Source organism: Geotrypetes seraphini, chromosome 1 (genome assembly GCF_902459505.1).
Source record: "Geotrypetes seraphini chromosome 1, aGeoSer1.1, whole genome shotgun sequence".
NCBI classification, from domain to species: Eukaryota; Metazoa; Chordata; class Amphibia; order Gymnophiona; family Dermophiidae; genus Geotrypetes; species Geotrypetes seraphini.
Window position 1 is genome coordinate 61723812 of NC_047084.1, and position 19519 is coordinate 61743330.

The 19519-nt window shown below is 41.3% G+C and overlaps 1 protein-coding gene across 1 annotated transcript in view; it reads left to right on the forward strand.

Annotated features, from left to right (window-relative positions):
- Positions 1 to 19519, forward strand: part of OXCT1 (3-oxoacid CoA-transferase 1) — a 283735-nt gene that overhangs the window by 216119 nt on the left and 48097 nt on the right. Inside the window, exons 13-14 of the mRNA XM_033932237.1 lie at positions 1735 to 1810; positions 19110 to 19199. Of these exons, the coding sequence (XP_033788128.1) occupies positions 1735 to 1810; positions 19110 to 19199 (166 nt within the window). The remainder of the gene's footprint in view (positions 1 to 1734; positions 1811 to 19109; positions 19200 to 19519) is intronic.

The following is a 19519-nucleotide window of genomic DNA, read 5'->3' on the forward strand; positions in this document are numbered from 1 at the left end:
GCCATAATGTTTCTATGTTTATTTGCCCCTCCCCTCCCCCAGAGACAGCTTTTCTCCTGGCACAGATTTCTGCAACTGTCCAGGACCAAATCTGAAAACCAGAGTCCTGGAGGTGGGCTTAAATAGAAGGCAGAGGAGAAAGAGGTAGAGAAGCCACCGAACCCTGCTGACTGAGGCCCCTCAGGACTAGTTTCATGAAACTGAAGCCTATGGACAAATGTTTGTGCAAAGGAGGAACAAGTCAACTTGCTCATCTCAATCAGGGAAAGGGTCCACAGACCAATCCCTGAGAAATTCTGTTGGCCAAGGATATGACTATGGGCTGCAAGCAGGCCAGTAATGAACAATTGTGCTGCAGCAGTCCAACCTGCACCTTCTGTTGAAAGCAAAGAAAAACTGAAAATGGCCAAGGCTATACCACTCCTTATACAGGTGATGTGTTGATACTGAAATATTGGTTTTCTCTGCCTCCGTCTACTAGCCAATTCACCTGGACTAGTTTAGCAGCATGAAAAGGAAACACTATTTTAAACATAAAGCCAATAAAACATAAACAGCAAGAAACATGGAGAGCCATACTAAAATAGACATATCCAAGGAATCAAGGGTCTTAATGGAATAATCCAGTAGGAGTTAAAGTGGTGTATAAGATACCATTAGCATATACTTGATGTTGTAAAAAAAAATCTGATATGGAGACATCCTCTGCCAAGGGAGTTTTAGGGAGCTGCGACTAACCCTTTGTTCCACAGGCTAAGCCTCTTGTCCCCATATCATAGTGGGTTGGAAAGAGGAGGTTCTATCACTCACAAACAGAGAAGCTTCAGTAGGGGGAGAAGTACAGGTCTCCCTCCATATTCGCGGGAGTAAGGGGTTCAGCCCCCTCGTGAATACCACGAATTCACAACTAACTTTAGGGTCTCTCAAACCTTAATTTTTAATAATGTACATAATAACACGTACTGATCATTTATTAAGGCACTTTATGAAACATGACCAATAATTCAGCCTTTTCTGATAAGGTCTTCACCTTTTTTCCCTCTTGGGAGCACTTTCGGTAGCACTAGGAGCCTTAAACTTTGTAGCCAAGCTGCATGTAATCAAACATGAATAAAGTTGCTAATATCATGAGAAGAAATGAGCACTGCGAGATGAAACTGCATGAGCGAAGCTGCTTTGTTTGGAGACAAAGAGAGCGGCATTCTAAAAGGCAGCTCATACTGTGCATTTCTTTAGCGAACTTTAACTTTTTGAACAATTTAACTTTTTAAAATACTGTATAGTACTTATGGCTGCAAAATATTCACATTTAATTATTGATGGAACGCTCGCGAATAACTGAAGTCATGAATGCCGAACCTGTAAATATGGAGGGAGATCTGTACTCACAATTACTAGGGAGCTCATTTGTCAAGGGCCTTATAACTGGTCAGACTTTTCCCAGTAGTCTCTACCAATCTTAACTTTCCTTTGCCCCATCAAGACCAGAATGGAAGATTTGATATTCTGAAATGCAAAGTAATGCTGCTATTGTTTCTTCACATCCCCTCCTCTACCTAGTTCTATTCTGAAATAAATAATAACAATTTAAGAGGCAAATAAAACATACCAAATAACCCAGTGTTACGTAGGCATTGGTACTGCAGAATGGTGTAGAATTTCAGTACATTATTTAACAGAAATGTTCATGGATCTGATTTTAACATTAGTGACATCCTTTATCTTTTTTTGCAGAGGCCATGTGAACCTCACAATGCTTGGTGCAATGCAAGTATCGAAGTATGGTGATCTCGCCAACTGGATGATTCCTGTAAGTAGAGCAATTTAGTAAACGTCACCAAGAATAAATAGAAATGTATCAGGCACCATTATTTAAATGTGTACTTGGTCAAGATGATAGAAAATGTTTCACCTAGACCGGAATTGCCTACCCCTGACCTAGACAATAATATATGTCCTTTTATAATAATAAAATACACCAATAATGTCTGAAAATATATTTCCTAAATAATATTGTTTATATTATTTATCATTATTAGTCTAGTGCTTGGAAAGGTAGAAAAAGTGTGCATTTAAAAAAGTATTATAATCTTCTGAATATTGTGCATGTTAATATTTATTTTACCTGGCAGTTTTCTCCACGTTTTCTTCCAATTCAGCCAGTCCCAGGTTGGGATCAGGCACTATGATCCTAATTCTATAAAGTCCAACTAATATTAGGCACCTACATCAGTGAGCCTAGTCGATGTAGGTGCCTAACTTAATTGATCAATAGACATAATTGACACTTAACATCTCATAATTGATGTCAATTGGACTTAATTGAAAGGTGCCTACAGTATTTCAAAAAAAGTGATTCTATAAAAAGTAGGCGCCTAATTCAAAGCACCTACCTAAAAGTGGGCGTGGATAGGGGCAGATTGTGGGCATGTCTTTGAGTTAGGTGCCTGTTTTTGACGTAGGCAAAGTTAGGATGCCTAGTGATGCCTAAGGCTGCTTAGTGATGCTAAGCATGATTCTATATAGTACACCTAACTTTTATAGAATTGTGCTTAACGCAGATCTAGTTGGCAACAATTTTTTAGGTGGACTATATAAAATTGGGCCCTATGGGCCTTTAATTGCACTACCAGTGGATAAGAACATAAGAGTTGTCATATTGGGACAGACCGAAGGCCCATCAAGCCCAGTATCCTGTTTCCAACAGTGGCCAACACAGGTCACAAATACCTGACAATATTCCAAGAAGTAAAACGGATTTTACGCTGCTTATCCTAGGAATAAACCGTGGATTTTAATCAAGTCCTTCTTAATTAATGGCTTATGGATTTCTGTTAGGAAATTATCCAAACTTTATTTCTAGTGCAATAGTTGTGTCATTCGGAATGATTGGGTAATATCCCCATGCTTGCAAGCCATGCAGAATGAATCCACTCCAGCTTTTGAATCCCCCCTCTGCTGCCCTCTTTAGTTTTTCCTTCTGCTCATGAGCTATGAGGAGTCTTTGTGGTGGTCTGCTCTGTTTATTTAGTTTTTTTTTAGTCATTTTCTGTTTGGGGGTTTTGTTTTGTTTTTTACAAAGTTTTTTGATGACTTCTGGAGCTCAGAGCCTGTGTGGAGGAGGAGAAGCAGACTGAGATTTGCAGCTGACAGGCCGATCCCTCTGTGGTACCTATTGGTCAGCCAGCAGAAATTTTTCTGTAGCTCGGAGTCCATTTCCTGTCTATCATTGCTCATCTCCTGTATTTGAGCAAAGGCTGTCAGGTATTCATAGGGGGCTCCACAGGGTTCCAGCTGTGTTTTGCCACCCCCTTTCATGTCCAAGGGTCCACAAGGGTTTGAGGCTGTCAAATATCAATCAGATTGACAGCCTGACAATTCAGTATTGGAGGAGCGGTCCATATGAGGCTTCTCCCAGATCCAGCTACCTTAGAAGCTGAGGCAGGCTGCAGCACATTTTCATCACAGGTAAGTAAGGCTGTATATAATATGTAAACTACTTTGATTGTAACCACAGAAAGGGAATATATCAAATCCCAAACCCCTTTCCTCTTTACCTACTATTTTCTAATCCATTCTACTAGTCTGACATCCATTTGACAGCTTATAGGATTAAAATTTTGTGATCTCGCTTCTTCATTTCTCTTTACAGACCTTGTGAAAAAATTGACAAATTGGCAGGGCAGGCCTGAAGCAGAACAGGTTCTTCCTCCTGCTTAAACCAGGTTTCAGTCACATACAATATGTGGAGACCCTGGTTAGTAAGACATGAACCAATGGACATTTTTTTGTGGCAGGGATGAGCATTATAAACTGATATTAGACTGTGACAAATGTAGAATCTTCCTGGCTTCCTGATGAATCTCTGTATTGGAATTAGGAAGTGGGCACTAAGTTGCAGTCGAGCAGAGAATAGGTTCTGCTTCCCAAGACAGTTATGGAGGTAGGACACATATTTGCTGACATTAAAATCGATAATAAAAACAGGAGTGGGCTATTAGGAGCAACCCAAAGGAGCACACCTGTTCCTTATGCGTGTTACTGAGGTGATTGCCACAAAGCAGCTCATAATATATACAGGAAAAAATTGTCCATCACTTTAGGTCCTTTAATGGGCCTGTCTTCAGCAGCTTCAGTGATGCACTGATGAGTTGCTCAGTGCTCAAGGGGTGGGTGGAGCCAGGGGGCCAACTTATACCAAGACTCAGTAACATTATCCAAAATTTAAGATGCAAATAAATTTAGAAAGGGGACAAAGAAATTACTCACAACACATTTATTAATTTATTCTATTCATTCAGTTTTCTATACCATTCTCCCAAGGGAGCTCAGAATGGTTTACATGAATTTATTCAGGTACTCAAGCATTTTTCCCTATCTGTCCCGGTGGGCTCACAATCTAATGTACCTGGGGTAATGGGGGTATTAAGTGACTTGCCCAGGGTAACAAGGAGCAGTGTGTATTGAACCCATAACCCAAGGGTGCTGAGGCTATACTTTAACTACTATGCCCCACACACACACCATAAAACATTGTTCTTAGTCTTGGGAATGCTTTTGCTTCATCACTCTTTGAGCCTTCATCTTCTATGCTTTGTCTAATCCTCCATAAACAAATGAACATCGCAACCAGTTATTGAAAATATTTTTTTGTAAGATGACTTTTTTTTTTTTTTTTAATTCTTCATTTTAAAACTGACAAACAAGTGATTAATATTAAAACATTACATTACTAATAAAATATACAGCACTTGACATTCTTATACATATAATCCATTAAAGTAGAAATTATAACCCTTTCCCCCCACCCAACAATTCTTCAACAGAAATCTAATCATTAAATAAAAATATTAATCATCCAATTTCCCCCCCCACCTCCAATAAAATACATGTATCCATCAGAAAGGAAAACGATGTTCATTCATTACAATAATTCTCTAATGGCCCCCAGATCTCTATAACGTTGTTATAATTACCTTTCTGTAAGATGACTTTTTAAAGGCACTGCAAGGGGTTTGGCAGAAGCAGAAGCCCTCAGTCTTTGGAAACTAATTGTTATTCCTGTGTAACTGCATGACACAGCCACATTATTATAGATGCCAATCTTGTTTTTGACTCATGGCAGTATGCATTGTAGTTTCTTAGCTGCATGATAGGTTAGGTGAAATACTGTTGGTTTGTACAGCCACCTCAGTTATGCATAGTTTAATATATATTTATGTAACCCAGGGATTGGTACACACAAATCTGTAATTGCATAATGGCAAAGAGGATTTATGTGGTGTTCCAAGTTTATACTGCAGATTTTACTCAAACATTTATAACTGCAGCATTTTTTCTTTTGCCTGCAGTAGAACAGAAAATGCCATTAATGAGTTCCAAGTATTTCTTGATAATGGCCTTTCAGTCACAGCCTCTCTTAGTAAAATCTAATCTAGCTGCCAGAGATGGCAATATAATTACAATAATGCTACAATTGTACCGTTTGAGGGCCTGCAATCGCCAGAAAAAAAAATGAGACCTAACGTATTCTTAAGCAATTCATCTAACTAGTTTTAGGGGTTATTTTTTTCCTCTCTGAGAAGATGAAAAATAGATGGAAGGTAACTTGTTTGCTGATTTTTCTTTTTAATTATTATTTTTTAATTCTTGTTTTCAATGAATTACAATAAATTTTCAAATGCAAAAATATCTGTAGATCATCTAATTGCAGTTTAAATACTATAGTCTTAAGCAAAATTGAGTATTGTGTCATTTGTTTTTATCAAGTTATGCAGCTGTCCCCTCCAGACAATACACTGAGTGGAGCTTACTGTTATTTGTGTAACCCAGGCATAATGTTTACTATTCAAAAAGAAAATTTGCTAATCGCTTTTAGTTCAAGTGGGAGGGTTTTTTTTGTTGAGGGAAGGGAAGAGAACAGAGGGAGACTGAGGTGGATGTTTCTTCAGATGTAAGTTATGATAGATTTTGAGGATGTATTGTATAAGCTTCATGCCAGACATCTGTAGGGTCTTAAAGTTCATGTACAGCACCATCTTTATGGCCTTTGTAGCAGACTGAGAGGCAGATGTAAAGTACACTAGGCTTTGCACAGAGCTTAGCTTGACTTTTGCGCATACGGATTTTTTGTGGGAACTCTGTGTTAAAATGAGTTTTGTTATCTACTCAGGAGTCCTTACATTAGCTGATAAATCCATTCCTGTGAACCGGATTTTCAGAAGTGCAATACTTACAACTTTCAGCACCTCCCACATTGCCAGTGAACTGTACAGAGGTGTTTTTGATCCGCTTTGCTTAGATTTTCTTATTTTTGGCTTTTAAGTTTGGGGTTCTTGTATTGTACATAGTAACATAGTAGATGACGGCCAGATAAAGACCCAAATGGTCCATCCAGTCTGCCCAACCTGATTCAATAAAAATTTTTTTTTTTTTTTAAGTTCAAAATGTTTATTGAATTTTAATGAACAAGAAAGAAAAATGCATGAAATAAACATAAGCAGTGTGTACTTACAAATTACATGCTAATAAGAAATATACATGGATGTATCAAGTTACATATTATAGAAAATCAGAAGAATTATAATGCAGAAAGGAGTAATGAACAATACATAACAGGCCAAGAGCTGATTAATGTTCACAATAGCGCACTAATGGTTCCCATATGAGCATATAAGAAGAAAAGCTATTCTTCCTTTCAGCAAGCACCTTTTCATATTTCCCAGTTAAACACACATTATTCCACCACGTAAGATATTCAACCTTAGACAGGTCTTTCCAGTTATAAAGAATGTTCTGGATGGCTAGAGACATGAAAACGGTAAACAGTCTAGACTGATTAACATTCAATGTGGAATGAAGGCCCATTGACATTAGAATCAACATGGGGATGACAGAGAGTCAGTGATATTAAGAATGGAGCAGATAGTATTCCAAACTCTCGTCCAGTATACAGTAAGGTGACCACAGTCAAATATTAGATGTTTCAAGGTACCAGGTACTTGATTACAGGACCAGCATAAAGGGGAGATCGTTGAGTCAATCTTGTGAGAGAGCATGGGTGTCCAAACAGCTCTGTGCAATAGGAAATATATTGAGTGCAAAAGTGACGCTGACTTTATGGATTTAAAGAAGTAGAGGCACACAACTGACCAGTCTATAGCATCAGATGGTAGGTTTAATTCCTGAAACCATTTATTTTCTGTGACCGATAAGGTACAATAGGTGACATTCTGGAATAATTTATACCATAAAGAAGCCCTGCCACCTAGCGCAGAAATTTGAGCAATGTGTGTAAGGAGACTCGGTCGAGTGACCCTAGTAGTTATATTTGGAAAAGTTTTGGTTAAACAGTGTCTGAGCTGCATCCATTGGAAATATCGAGTTCCAGGCATGTGAAATCTACAGAAGAGTTCAGCAAAGGATAGCCAGCGACCATCATGTATGAGATCTTGAACTAACCAGATACCATCATGTTGCCAGTTGGCCCAGGATACCATTGTTTGTTGAATTTTGATGGCAGTGTTGTCCCAGATGGGGATCATACTGGTGTCAGCCCAGGGAGCTTGCATCGCAACATCTATGGTTGATACAGTTTTCTTCATGGAAGTGAGTATATGGTCGAGCTTCTCTTGTTTGGATAAAGAAAGACAAGCAATACATTGTAAATTCACTTTCCCGTATCTGTTGTGCTCCATATGAACCCAAGCGGGGATATATTGATTACTAGGAACATGCTGAGCCAGGACCCAATTGCGGAGAATAAATGAGTAATGATAGTTTAGAAAACAGGGGAAGTTAACTCCACCACGCAACCTGGAAGCTTTCAATTTAGACATTGCTATACGGGGTTGTTTCTTATTCCACAAAAATTGGGAGAGAATAGAGTCTATATTTTTGTACACCTGTTTCGGAAGAAGAAAGGGTAGCATACTTTGGATGTAAGTCAATTTGGGGGCTATCATCATTCGTATGGTTTCCAATCTTCCCCACCACGAGAGATTCAGGGGGGACCATTTGTTACTGAGGGACTTAACAATGTCCAACATATGATCCACATTTAGCTGAATCGATTCCTCTATGGAGGGTCCCAGGTAAACACCCAAATATTTCATTTTTTGAGCTGACCATTGAAAGCCATATTTAGCAACCTCACATCTGAGTTCTGAGCAGTTTAGCGGCATTATTATAGATTTGCTGGTATTGAGCTTATACCCAGAAATGGCAGAATAAGACTCGATTATGGACAATAATGGTGATGAAGAAGGAGTGATATATAACAGAATGTCATCTGCGTAAGCTGATATCTTAATTTCCTGATTTTGAAACTTAAATCCTGTTATATGAGGATTGGTACGGATATCTATAAGTAGGGGTTCTAACGCAAGGTTAAATAAAAGCGGTGATAAAGGGCATCCCTGCCTTGTACCTCTACTAGGACTAAAGGTAGTAGAGAGGTAACCGTTAATACAAGTCATAGTGGAAGGAGAAGAATAGAGGACTTTAATTTTTTGTATAAAATCTTGGGAAAAACCAAACCATGACAAAACTTGGAACAAGAAAGGCCACTCCACCCGATCAAATGCCTTCTCCGCATCCAGACCTACCGCCACAATCTGAGGATCGGAGGGACATGGCTCATTATGTATCTGTGATAAAATATTAGAAAATGTATAAGTATTGTCTGAGGAATAGCGACCAGTAATAAATCCACATTGATCTGAAGCAATAAGTTTAGTGATGACCTTTTGTAATCTATTCGATAGGACTTTGGCATATAATTTAGCGTCAACATTTATTAGGGACAAAGGTCTATAATTAGAAATAAATTTTGGGTCTTTATCTGATTTTGGTAAAACTATGATTTTCGCTTCTGTAAAGGTACCGGTGACTTCGCCCGAAGTTATGAGATGGTTAAGATAATGTAAGTAATGAAGCAGAATTATATCTTGAAATTCCTTATAAAATTCTACCGTAAGGCCATCAGGGCCAGGAGCCTTCTTAAGTGCCATGGAGTTTAATATTTGAGACAATTCTTCTACAGTAAGAGGACAGTCAAGGGTTTCATTATCAGAGGGATCTAAGGTAGGATGAGGGAGTTGTTCTAGAAAGGTAAAATTTACGTTATCCTTAGACAATTCAGTAGTATATAAAGTTTGATAAAACGACATAAAGGTCTGAGAGATGTCTTTAGAATCAGTAAGGACTGTTCCATCAGCTAGGGTGATGTTAGTTATGGTTGCTTTGCCTTCCTTTTTTTTCAAAAAAGCAGCTAACAAATGCCCGCACTTGTTATTATCTGCAAAGTACGAAGCTGATTGTTGAAAGACAGCGCAAGTCGCAGATGTACTCAGTTTTACATTATATTGGAATTTCAGTTTGCTCAATTTGGTCAGTATATCGAAATCCAGAGGAGTCTGCTGATGAAGAGTTTCCAGCCGTTTAATGTCCCCCTCCAGGTTTGTTTAATTGATTGTTTATGGTTTTGGTATCTCTATTCTTTACTGTTCGGATTGAACTGTAATATGAAAAATTATAATTTTTTTTAAAAAAAAGGATAGCAGCTCCTCAGGAGAAGACTCCAGAGCTTCTTGACAAAAGGAGGCAGACCCTATCCCTCCTTGTTTGTTAACATAATACATGGCGACTTGGTTGTCCGTCCGAATGAGGACTACTGTGTCGTGAAGCAGATGTTGAAAAGCATGGAGAGCTCTGCGGATCGCTCTGAGTTCCAACTGATTGATATGACACTGACGATCCGTACTGGTCCAGAGGCCTTGAGTACGGAGACTATCGAGATGAACGCCCCAAGCTTAGGTCGAAGAGTCTGTCGTGAGGACCTTCTGATGAGGGGGCGTTTGAAAAAGTAAGCCTCTGTAAAGATTGGAAGAGAGTATCCACCAACGGAGAGACTTCTTCAAGGAAGGAGTGACTGAAATGTGTCGAGAAGGAGGGTCGCAAACTTGCGTCCATTGAGATGCCAGGATTCACTGAGGAATTCTGAGTTGAAGTCTAGCAAAAGGAGTCACATGTACTGTGGAGGCCATGTGACCCAGAAGTACCATCATGTGTCTCGCTGAAATGGAAGATCGGGAAGACACTGTGTGATAGAGTTGAAGAAGAGCTTCTAGACGTTATTGTGGAAGGAATGCTCTGAGTTGGACAGTGTCCAGAACAGCTCCAATGAACTGTAGATTCTGAGAGGGCTGAAGCTGAGATTTGGGAAAGTTGATTTTGAATCCCAAACTTTGTAGGAACCAGGTAGTCCGTTGGGTCGCTACAATAACCCCTTGAGATGTGGAATCTTTGATGAGCCAGTCGTCGAGGTAGGGAAATACCTGAAGACCATGATTCCTTAAAGCTGCTGCTACCACTACCAGGCACTTGGTGAACACTCTGGGAGACGAGGCTAGGCCGAAGGGTAGTACTCTGTATTGATAGTGCAGATTCCCCACCCGAAATCTGAGGTATTGACGGGAGGCCGGATGAATGGGGATATTAGTGTAGGTCTCCTTGAGATCCAGAGAGCATAACCAATCATTCTGCTCGAGAAGGGGATAAAGGGATGCCAGGGACAACATTAGAAACTTTTCTTTGACTAGAAATTTGTTGAGAGCCCTGAGATCCAGAATGGGTCACAGATCGCCCATCTTCTTTGGAACAAGGAAGTAACGGGAGTAAAACCCCTTGTTCTGCTGTTCCAAGGGCATGGAGATGAAGCAGAGCTTGAGCTTCCTGAAGAAGAAGGGCGGTCTGGGATGGATTGGAAGGATACTCTCTTGGAGGAAGCTCCGGTGGAACCTGAGTGAAATGAAGAGAGTATCCTTCCCTGATGATGGCAAGCACCCAGAGGTTGGATGTAATTATCGTCCATCGGTTGTAAAAATGGACTAGATTTTCTACTTTGTGCACTGTTCATCACAAGGAGCCCCAATCTACCTCCTTGTCTTCAGTTTTGGATAACCTGTTGCATTTATCTCAATTAGGCCTCAATTCCACATCCATTTGAGTCCATCTCAGTGCAATTGCTGCTGTTCATCAGCCTATCGAAGGGAAACCCCTCTCTGCTCATCCTGTGGTTTCCAGATTTATGAAAGGACTTTTCAATGTCAAACCACCTCTCAAACCGCCTTCAGTGATTTGGGATCTCAATGTTGTTCTTGCTCTATTGATGAAGCCTCCTTTTGAACCAATGGCTTCGGCTCATCTCAAATATCTCACTTGAAAAGTGGTTTTTCTCATTACTCTTACGTCTGCTCGCAGAGTCAGTGAGCTTCAAGCTTTAGTAGCAGACCCACCTTTCACAGTATTCCATCATGACAAGGTGGTCCTCCATACTCATCTTAAATTCTACCTAAAGTGGTTTCAGAATTTCATCTCAGTCAATCCATTGAATTTCCAGTGTTTTTTCCAAAGCCTCATTCTCATCCTGGAGAAAGAGCTCTTCATACTCTGGACTGTAAGCGTACTTTGGCTTTCTACTTGCAAAGGACTAAGCCACACAGATCTGCTCCTCAACTTTTTGTCTCCTTTGATCCAAACAAGTTGGGACGTCCGATTTCCAAGCGCACCATCTCCAACTGGTTAGCTGCTTGCATCTCTTTCTGCTATGCTAAGGCTGGACTGCATCTACAGAGTCGAGTCATAGCCCATAAAGTCTGGTTAGCTTGGAGGTCATCCACATGTGAGAATATGCTGCCTGCATGTCATGGGATTAAAGCACAGTTGCTTACCGTAACAGGAGTTATCCAGGGACAGCAGGCAGTTATTTTCACGACCCACCTAACTCCCCTGGTTGGCTTCTTAGCTAGCTATCTGAACTGAAGAGACGCTGAGGAGACACGCGCCCTATGTTGGGCGGGAAGGCACTCACATGTGTGGTGTGGCAGTCGCAAACTTTCTAAAAGTTTTACAAGCAAGTCTGCTTGCGAGGCTGTCCGCATCCGGGCTCTGTGGATGATGTCACTCACATGTGAGAATATCTGCCTGCTGTCCCTGGATAACACCTGTTACGATAAGTAACTGTGCTTTATGGCACGGTCTGTTTAAAAGAAGATTATGAAGTAATAAAGTTATTTTTTACTTTGTTGTTTTTGATTTTTGAGTTCAGGAAAAGACTTGTAGTAATTAGAGTTTTGACTGTGGAGTTTAATTTACGTAATGACGCACCATTGTAGTGTAAGTGAGTGGTACAGTAAGGTAAACGGTTCATAGTCAATTGCACGCAAGACAACAGCACGCGGACAAGTGATCGCGAAGACAAGTGAGCGTGAAGACATTTGAGCGCAAGACAATTCAGCGCAAATTATTTTCTGTAACAAGCACGAGCGGGACAACTGAGCGCAAGACATCTGAGCGCTGGCAAGTGAGCGTGAGACAACTGAGCGAGAGTCATCTGAGCGCCGGCAAGTGAGCGCAAAACAACCGAGCGTGAGACAAGTGAGCGTGACCCAACTGAGCGAGAGTCATCTGAGCGCCGGCAAGTGAGCGCAAAACAACCGAGCGTGAGACAAGTGAGCGTGACCCAACTGAGCGAGAGTCATCTGAGCGCCGTCAAGTGAGCTTGTTGTAATGATTAAATTATTATATTAAATTAAATTATTATAGTGATAAAAAATGCATTTGCATACCACAGTATCAGTGACATACCGAAAATATAAACATACCTGTAAATGAAGAAATCTGAAATGTGGAAGTACGTATGCTCTCATCAGGGGCAAGTAAAATCCGCGCAAGACAAATATTCATTATAGATCAAGTTCTAGCAAAACCAGAGCTTTACCTATAACGGGCACGGTCAGGCAGCGAAAGGAGGGGGGGGCTGTTCGGAGCACATATGTAAAGAGGAAACGTAACCATAGTAACGAAAATGCATTCACGTGACTAATATTCAAAACGCAAAGAGGCAAGGGAACCATACTGATAACGTGGTGACGTGATCGCGTGTTAACGTGCTGAATGTGCGCATGCCCTTCATTCGCCACACGCCATTTTGAGGCGCGCTGAATTGTCGTTGCGCTGAGTTATCCTTGCGCTCAATTGTCTTGCGCTGAGTTATCCTTGCGCTCAATTGTCTCGCGCGCTATTATCTTTGCGCTGATTTGTCTTCGCATTTTTGTCGGCGCACTGTTGTCTTGCGCGCATTTGACCTGTCACCAAGGTAAACACTGACTTCAGGAGTAAGGAAGAAGAGTGGTAGAGTAAGGATTTAAGCACTGACTACAGGAATCGAATTCCACAGCACTGGTGAGTTACTTATGAAATGTTTTTTGATTTATTTGCTGATTGTTGTGATGTTTGGAAAAAGTTGTGGCCAGTGCCCTTGATATAGCTGAATGCAACAGAGCTGCTGTCGGGTCTGGTAGAAGTACCTCCTCTTGTGCAATACAGTTCTCCCCCGATATTCGTGGGGGTTCCGTTCCAGGAACCCCCGCAAATGTTGAAAAACTGCAAATACGTTTTTTAGCGGGGGAGACAGAAGAGAGCTGCCGGAGAGGCAGGAGAGAGCAGCCAGAGCGCCGGTGAGTGAAAGAAATCACTCACGGTATGCTCCAACTGCCTATTCCTGTACTAAAGTTGGGCCTCACCAATCAGGAGCTGCTTGTCCATTCCTCCATGTCCCGCCCGAACACAAAGGGAGTCAGAGGAGTGGTGGTGGAGGTAGCTGAGGCCCGGATGCGCCGCCCAGCGCTGCCATGGGGGAAGGGAGGGAGGAGAGCGGGAGACTGGAATCAGCCACCACAGCTGTTGTTGTCGTAGTCGCTCACTCTTGTCAGGGCCGCGCCGCCATGCTGGGACTCACAGCGGCTTCCGGTTCCGATGGCTGCTGCTCACACCCGGCCCGCGGGGAAGCTGCTGCTCGAGTGGAAAGCAGGACTTGCTGTCTCCAGCTGCCTCTCCAGCGGCAGAGCGGCACACAAGGCTGCCTCCTCTTCCCTTCTGTAGTGGCAAAGCGGCGCACAAGGCTGCCTGCCTGGTCCCTTGCCACTTCCTGTGAGAACAGAAGCAGTACGGGACTAGGCTGATAGCCTTGTGCACTGCTCTGCTGCTACAGAAGGGAAGAGGAGGCAATCGCATCAGCTGACCAGACAGGCAGCTTTTTGCGCCACTCTGCCACTAGAGATGCAGCCACGTCCAGCAAGGGAGGGCACCAAAATAAAAATAAGGTAACCGAGGGGTGGGTGGGGGGGAGAGGTTGGATATTCGCTCCATAAGACATACCCTTATTTCCACCAATTTTTTTTTTTTTGGGGGGGGGAAGTGTGTTTTATGGAGCCAAAAATACAGGTATTTATATTAGTAGTTCATATAATATATTGTTGTCATGAAATAAATCACCATTCTGGTCAATCAATCATCAAAACTAACAATCAAGACAAGAAGGTAGTACTTTTTAAGTTTATGCATATTGACTCATTTATTTCTGAAAAATGCCTATTTATAATTTGCATTTTAAAGCAAAGTTGAGGTTGGAATACCGAAAGGAAAGAGAACCATAGCGACAACTTTTAACTTCAGGAAAGGAAACTACAAAGCAATGAGGGAAATAGTAAGGAAGAAACTTAGGAACACTTCCAGAAAATGGCAAACGGTAGAACATGCCTGGTCTTTTTTTCAGGGACACAGTGAGCGAAGCGCAAAATCTGTATATCTCCAGATTCAGAAAGGGGTGCAAAAGAGTCGAACAAAAGACCCGGCGTGGATAACTAAAATAGTGAAAGAAGCGATAGGCAATAAGAAAAATTCATTCAGGAAATGGAAAAAGGACAAAACTGAGGGGAACTGGAAAGAGCACAGGAAGTATTATCAAAAAGAATGTCACCGTGTGATTCGAAAAGCCAAAAGAGAGTATGAAGAGAGGCTAGCCAGGGAAGCACGAAATTTCAAACTGTTCTTTATATATGTTAAAGGGAAGCAGCCGGCTATGGAGGAGGTGGGACTGCTGGACGACGGAGACAGGAAGGAAGTGGTGAAGGAGGAGAAAGAAGTGGCAGAAAGACTTAACATTTTCTTTTCATCTGTATTTACAAATGAAGATACAACCAACATACCGGAACCTAAGCAAATCTTCAAGGGAAATCAAGCAGAAAAATTAACATCCATGGAAGTGAGCCTTGAAGATGTACGCAGGCAGATAGAAAAATTAAAAACTGACAAATCCCCGGGTCCGGATGGAATCCATCCAAGGGTTCTGAAGGAACTAAAAGAGGAAATAGTGGAATTACTCCAGCAAATTTACAATCTATCCCTGAAAACAGGCGTGATCCCGGAGGATTGGAAGATAGCCAACGTTACGCCCATCTTTAAAAAGGGATCAAGAGGTGACCCGAGAAACTACAGACCTTGGTTCCGGGGAAAATGGCGGAAGCACTGATAAAAGAAAACATCGATGAACATTTTGAAAGAAACAAACTTCTAATAACCAGCCAACATGGTTTCTGCAAGGGGAGATCGTGCCTAACAAACTTATTGCACTTCTTCGAAGGAATTAACAAACAGATGGACAACGGAGACCCCATAGACATCATATATCTAGATTTCCAAAAAGCCTTTGACAAGGTGCCCCATGAACGCCTACTCCAGAAACTGAAGAACCATGGGGTGGAAGGAGACATACATAGATAGATCAGAAACTGGTTGGCAGGTAGGAAACAGAGGGTAGGAGTAAAGGGCCACTACTCGGACTGGAGGAAGGTTACGAGTGGTGTCCCGCAGGGCTCGGTGCTCGGGCTGCTGCTATTTAATATATTCATAAATGATCTAGAAACAGGGACGAAATGTGAGATAATAAAATTTGCGGACGACACCAAACTATTTAGTGGAGCTCAGACTAAAGAGGACTGCGAAGAATTGCAAAGGGACTTGAACAAACTAGGGGAATGGGTGATGAGATGGCAGATGAAGTTTAACGTTGAGAAATGTGGGAAGCAGAAACCCGAGGTACAACTACACGATGGAAGGGATGATATTGAATGAGAGTACCCAAGAAAGGGACTTGGGGGGTAATGGTGGATATGACAATGAAGCCGACGGCACAGTGCGCAGCGGCCGCTAAGAGAGCGAATAGAATGCTAGGTATAATCAAGAAGGGTATTACTACCAGAACGAAATAAGTTATCCTGCCGTTGTATCGGGCGATGGTGCGTCTGCATCTAGAGTACTGTGTCCAATATTGTTCGCCGTACCTTAAGAAGGACATGGCATTTACTCGAGAGGGTTCAGAGGAGAGCGACACGTCTGATAAGAGGTATGGAAAACCTTTCATACGCTGAGAGATTGGAGAAACTGGGACTCTTTTCTCCCTGGAGAAGAGGAGACTTAGAGGGGATATGATAGAGACTTACAAGATCATGAAGGGCATAGAGAGAGTAGAGAGGGACAGATTCTTCAAACTTTCAAAAAATAAAAGAACAAGAGTGCATTTGGAAAAGTTGAAAGGGTACAGATTCAAAGCAAATGCTAGGAAGTTCTTCTTTACCCAACGTGTGGTGGACACCTGGAATGCACTTCCAGAGGGCATAATAGGGGAGAGTACGGTACTGGGGGTTCAAGAAAGGATTGGACAATTTCCTGCTGGAAAAGTGGATAGAGGGGATAGAGGATTACTGCACAGGTCCTGGACCTTTTGGGCTGCTGCGTCAGTGGACTGCTGGGCACGATGGACCTCAGGTTTGACCCAGCAGAGGCATTGCTTATGTTCTTATGGTGAGTGCTTTGATTTTGCTATTACTGAAGAAGCCTGGTTTGGCGCACACTACGCAGAAGCGTTAGCAGGGCGTGACAGAGACCTTCCTAATCGTGATCAGAGAGTCTTATATACATGCAAACACATTTAAAACTTTGAAAAAGTCAGGGTAATAAACAAAGACCAGGAAATCGATATATAGCATAGGAAAAGGGGAATTCACTATTTGTGTGAGGTGTTAGGTGGGGCAGACCATAGAGGAAATCAGGTAATGCGTAACATACTTCTAGAGGGATTAAGAACTCCATCTTGGTTTTCTGCTTTTCTTTGTCCTCTCTGTGTCTTTGTTCAGTTTTCCCGCCTTGAGCCTCATGGTCTAATTGATAACATATGTGCTTGAGCTGGTTAGGTGGAGCATAATCGATTTCATATCCCAAAATGGGGTATAACAGAGAAAGCTTTCTTGTATTAAATATGAATGCGATATACCATGTTGTGTGTGAATGGGGCCCCGAATGAATGATGAATGGTAGGAATGATATGTGAAGGTATACTAAACATGAGAATGGGTTTTGAAAAACATCTATATATATAAAATCGGAGGTATGTATGTGTGTGTGTATGTGCCGCGATCACGCAAAAACGGCTTGACCGATTTGAACGAAACTTGGTATGCAGATCCCTCACTACCTGGGATGATATGTTCTGGGGGTCTCGCGGCCCACCTGCACACGTGGGCGGAGCTACAAACATAAAATCAGATTTCACCCATTCATGTCAATGGAAAAAATGTAAAAAAGCTGCCATTCTCACAGTAATTCAAAAACGGCTTGACCGATTTGAACGAAACTTAGTATGCAGATCCCTCACTACCTGGGGTGATATGTTCTGGGGGTCTCGCGGCCCACCTGCACATGTGGGCGGAGCTACAAACAGAAAATCAGATTTCACCCATTCATGTCAATGGAAAAAATGTAAAAAGCTGCCATTCTCACAGTAATTCAAAAACGGCTTGACCGATTTGAACGAAACTTGGTATGCAGATCCCTCACTACCTGGGGTGATATGTTCTGGGGGTCTCGCGGCCCACCTGCACATGTGGGCGGAGCTACAAACAGAAAATCAGATTTCACCCATTCATGTCAATGGAAAAAATGTAAAAAGCTGCCATTCTCACAGTAATTCAAAAACGGCTTGACCGATTTGAACGAAACTTGGTATGCAGATCCCTCACTACCTGGGGTGATATGTTCTGGGGGTCTCGCGGCCCACCTGCACACGTGGGCGGAGCTACAAACAGAAATTCAGATTTCACCCATTCATGCCAATGGAAAAAATGTAAAAAGCTGCCATTCTCACAGTAATTCAAAAACGGCTTGACCGATTTGAACGAAACTTGGTATGCAGATCCCTCACTTCCTGGGGTGATATGTTCTGGGGGTCTCGCGGCCCACAACTCTATGTTGCTTGCTCAGGGCTGGGTTCACCCAAGAATTTATATGTTCTTGCTCCAGGAGGTGAAACTAAAAATGTTGTTTATAATCACGTTTTGCGTTAGTTGTATTGTATTCATTTTGTCAAATATTTCACATTATAATTTGAATATTGTACTTTTTATTAAGCTGTAAAAAAATAATTTCATTCACCACTATAAAGTATCTTTATTTGAATCCATTTACAGTGTTATTGCTATAATTAAATACCCGTGCAACGCCGGGGCATCAGCTAGTATATTATATATTTTAAGCTTGAAGAAACTTTAAGGAGAAATCCTAAGAGGCAACATCTGGAAATAGTTAGAGACAGAAACATTGTACCAGTCTTTGAGAGACTCAGAGCAGGGGAGAATAGCCCCTCCTTCTTTTTCTGTGCTGACAGGGACAAACTTTTCAGCAGATGCTGAAAACAAATGCAGGCTGACTTTAACACAGACAAGCTGTTTGATTTCACCTTTTTGAGAATGACAAAAAGAGTATTGGATATGTAATAATGAGTTTATGCATATTTAGAAAGTCAAAGTAAACAAAAATATGATTTCTGAAACTTATTTTGATGTCAAAAAAGATTTTCTTTGTTCAAACTTAAGGACAGCCTCTATTAGGGGATTGGCTGACAACTAATGATGTCAGATTAGACTGAAAGTATATATTGATGAATAACTATTATAGTGTGGGGATTCTTTGTCAGAAATGCCAGCATTTGGCGCCTGTAAAAAAATCCCTTCGATGACGCAAATAATCTTTTGATGAATGTTATGGAAATAAATAAAAATAATACATTTTTTTAATACACTTTGCGTCATGTGCCATCATTCATGTACACTTTACCCATTCATGAGCAAACCTGGCTGCTCAATTACTTACCATTGTTTCCAAAAATAAAGAATAAGAACTATTGTGTTTAACTTTTCCAATCTTCATTTCAGGGAAAAATGGTGAAAGGAATGGGTGGTGCCATGGACTTAGTAGCCAGTGCAGGAACTAAAGTTGTTGTCACCATGGAGCACTCAGCCAAGGTGAGTGTTTGAATTTACTAAATAATTTAGATGATAATGATACTGTGTACTGTACTAATACAATTTAGTCTTCATTTGACGAGAGATGACATGATCAGTTGTAGTGGCTATTTAAAATAATCTGGGGGTCATTTATTAACAATGTGCATAAATTGGACCCTGCAGCAATTAAAACATGTTAACCATATCAATTGCCTGAACACGTAAAAATGGATCTGTCAGTTATAGAGTACAATTTTTTTTGTGTAAGCAGAATTTTTTTTAGATTTGTAATACCTCAGTTAGTGCTGCCCGATTCAGGAAAAAAAAATTTCGATTCG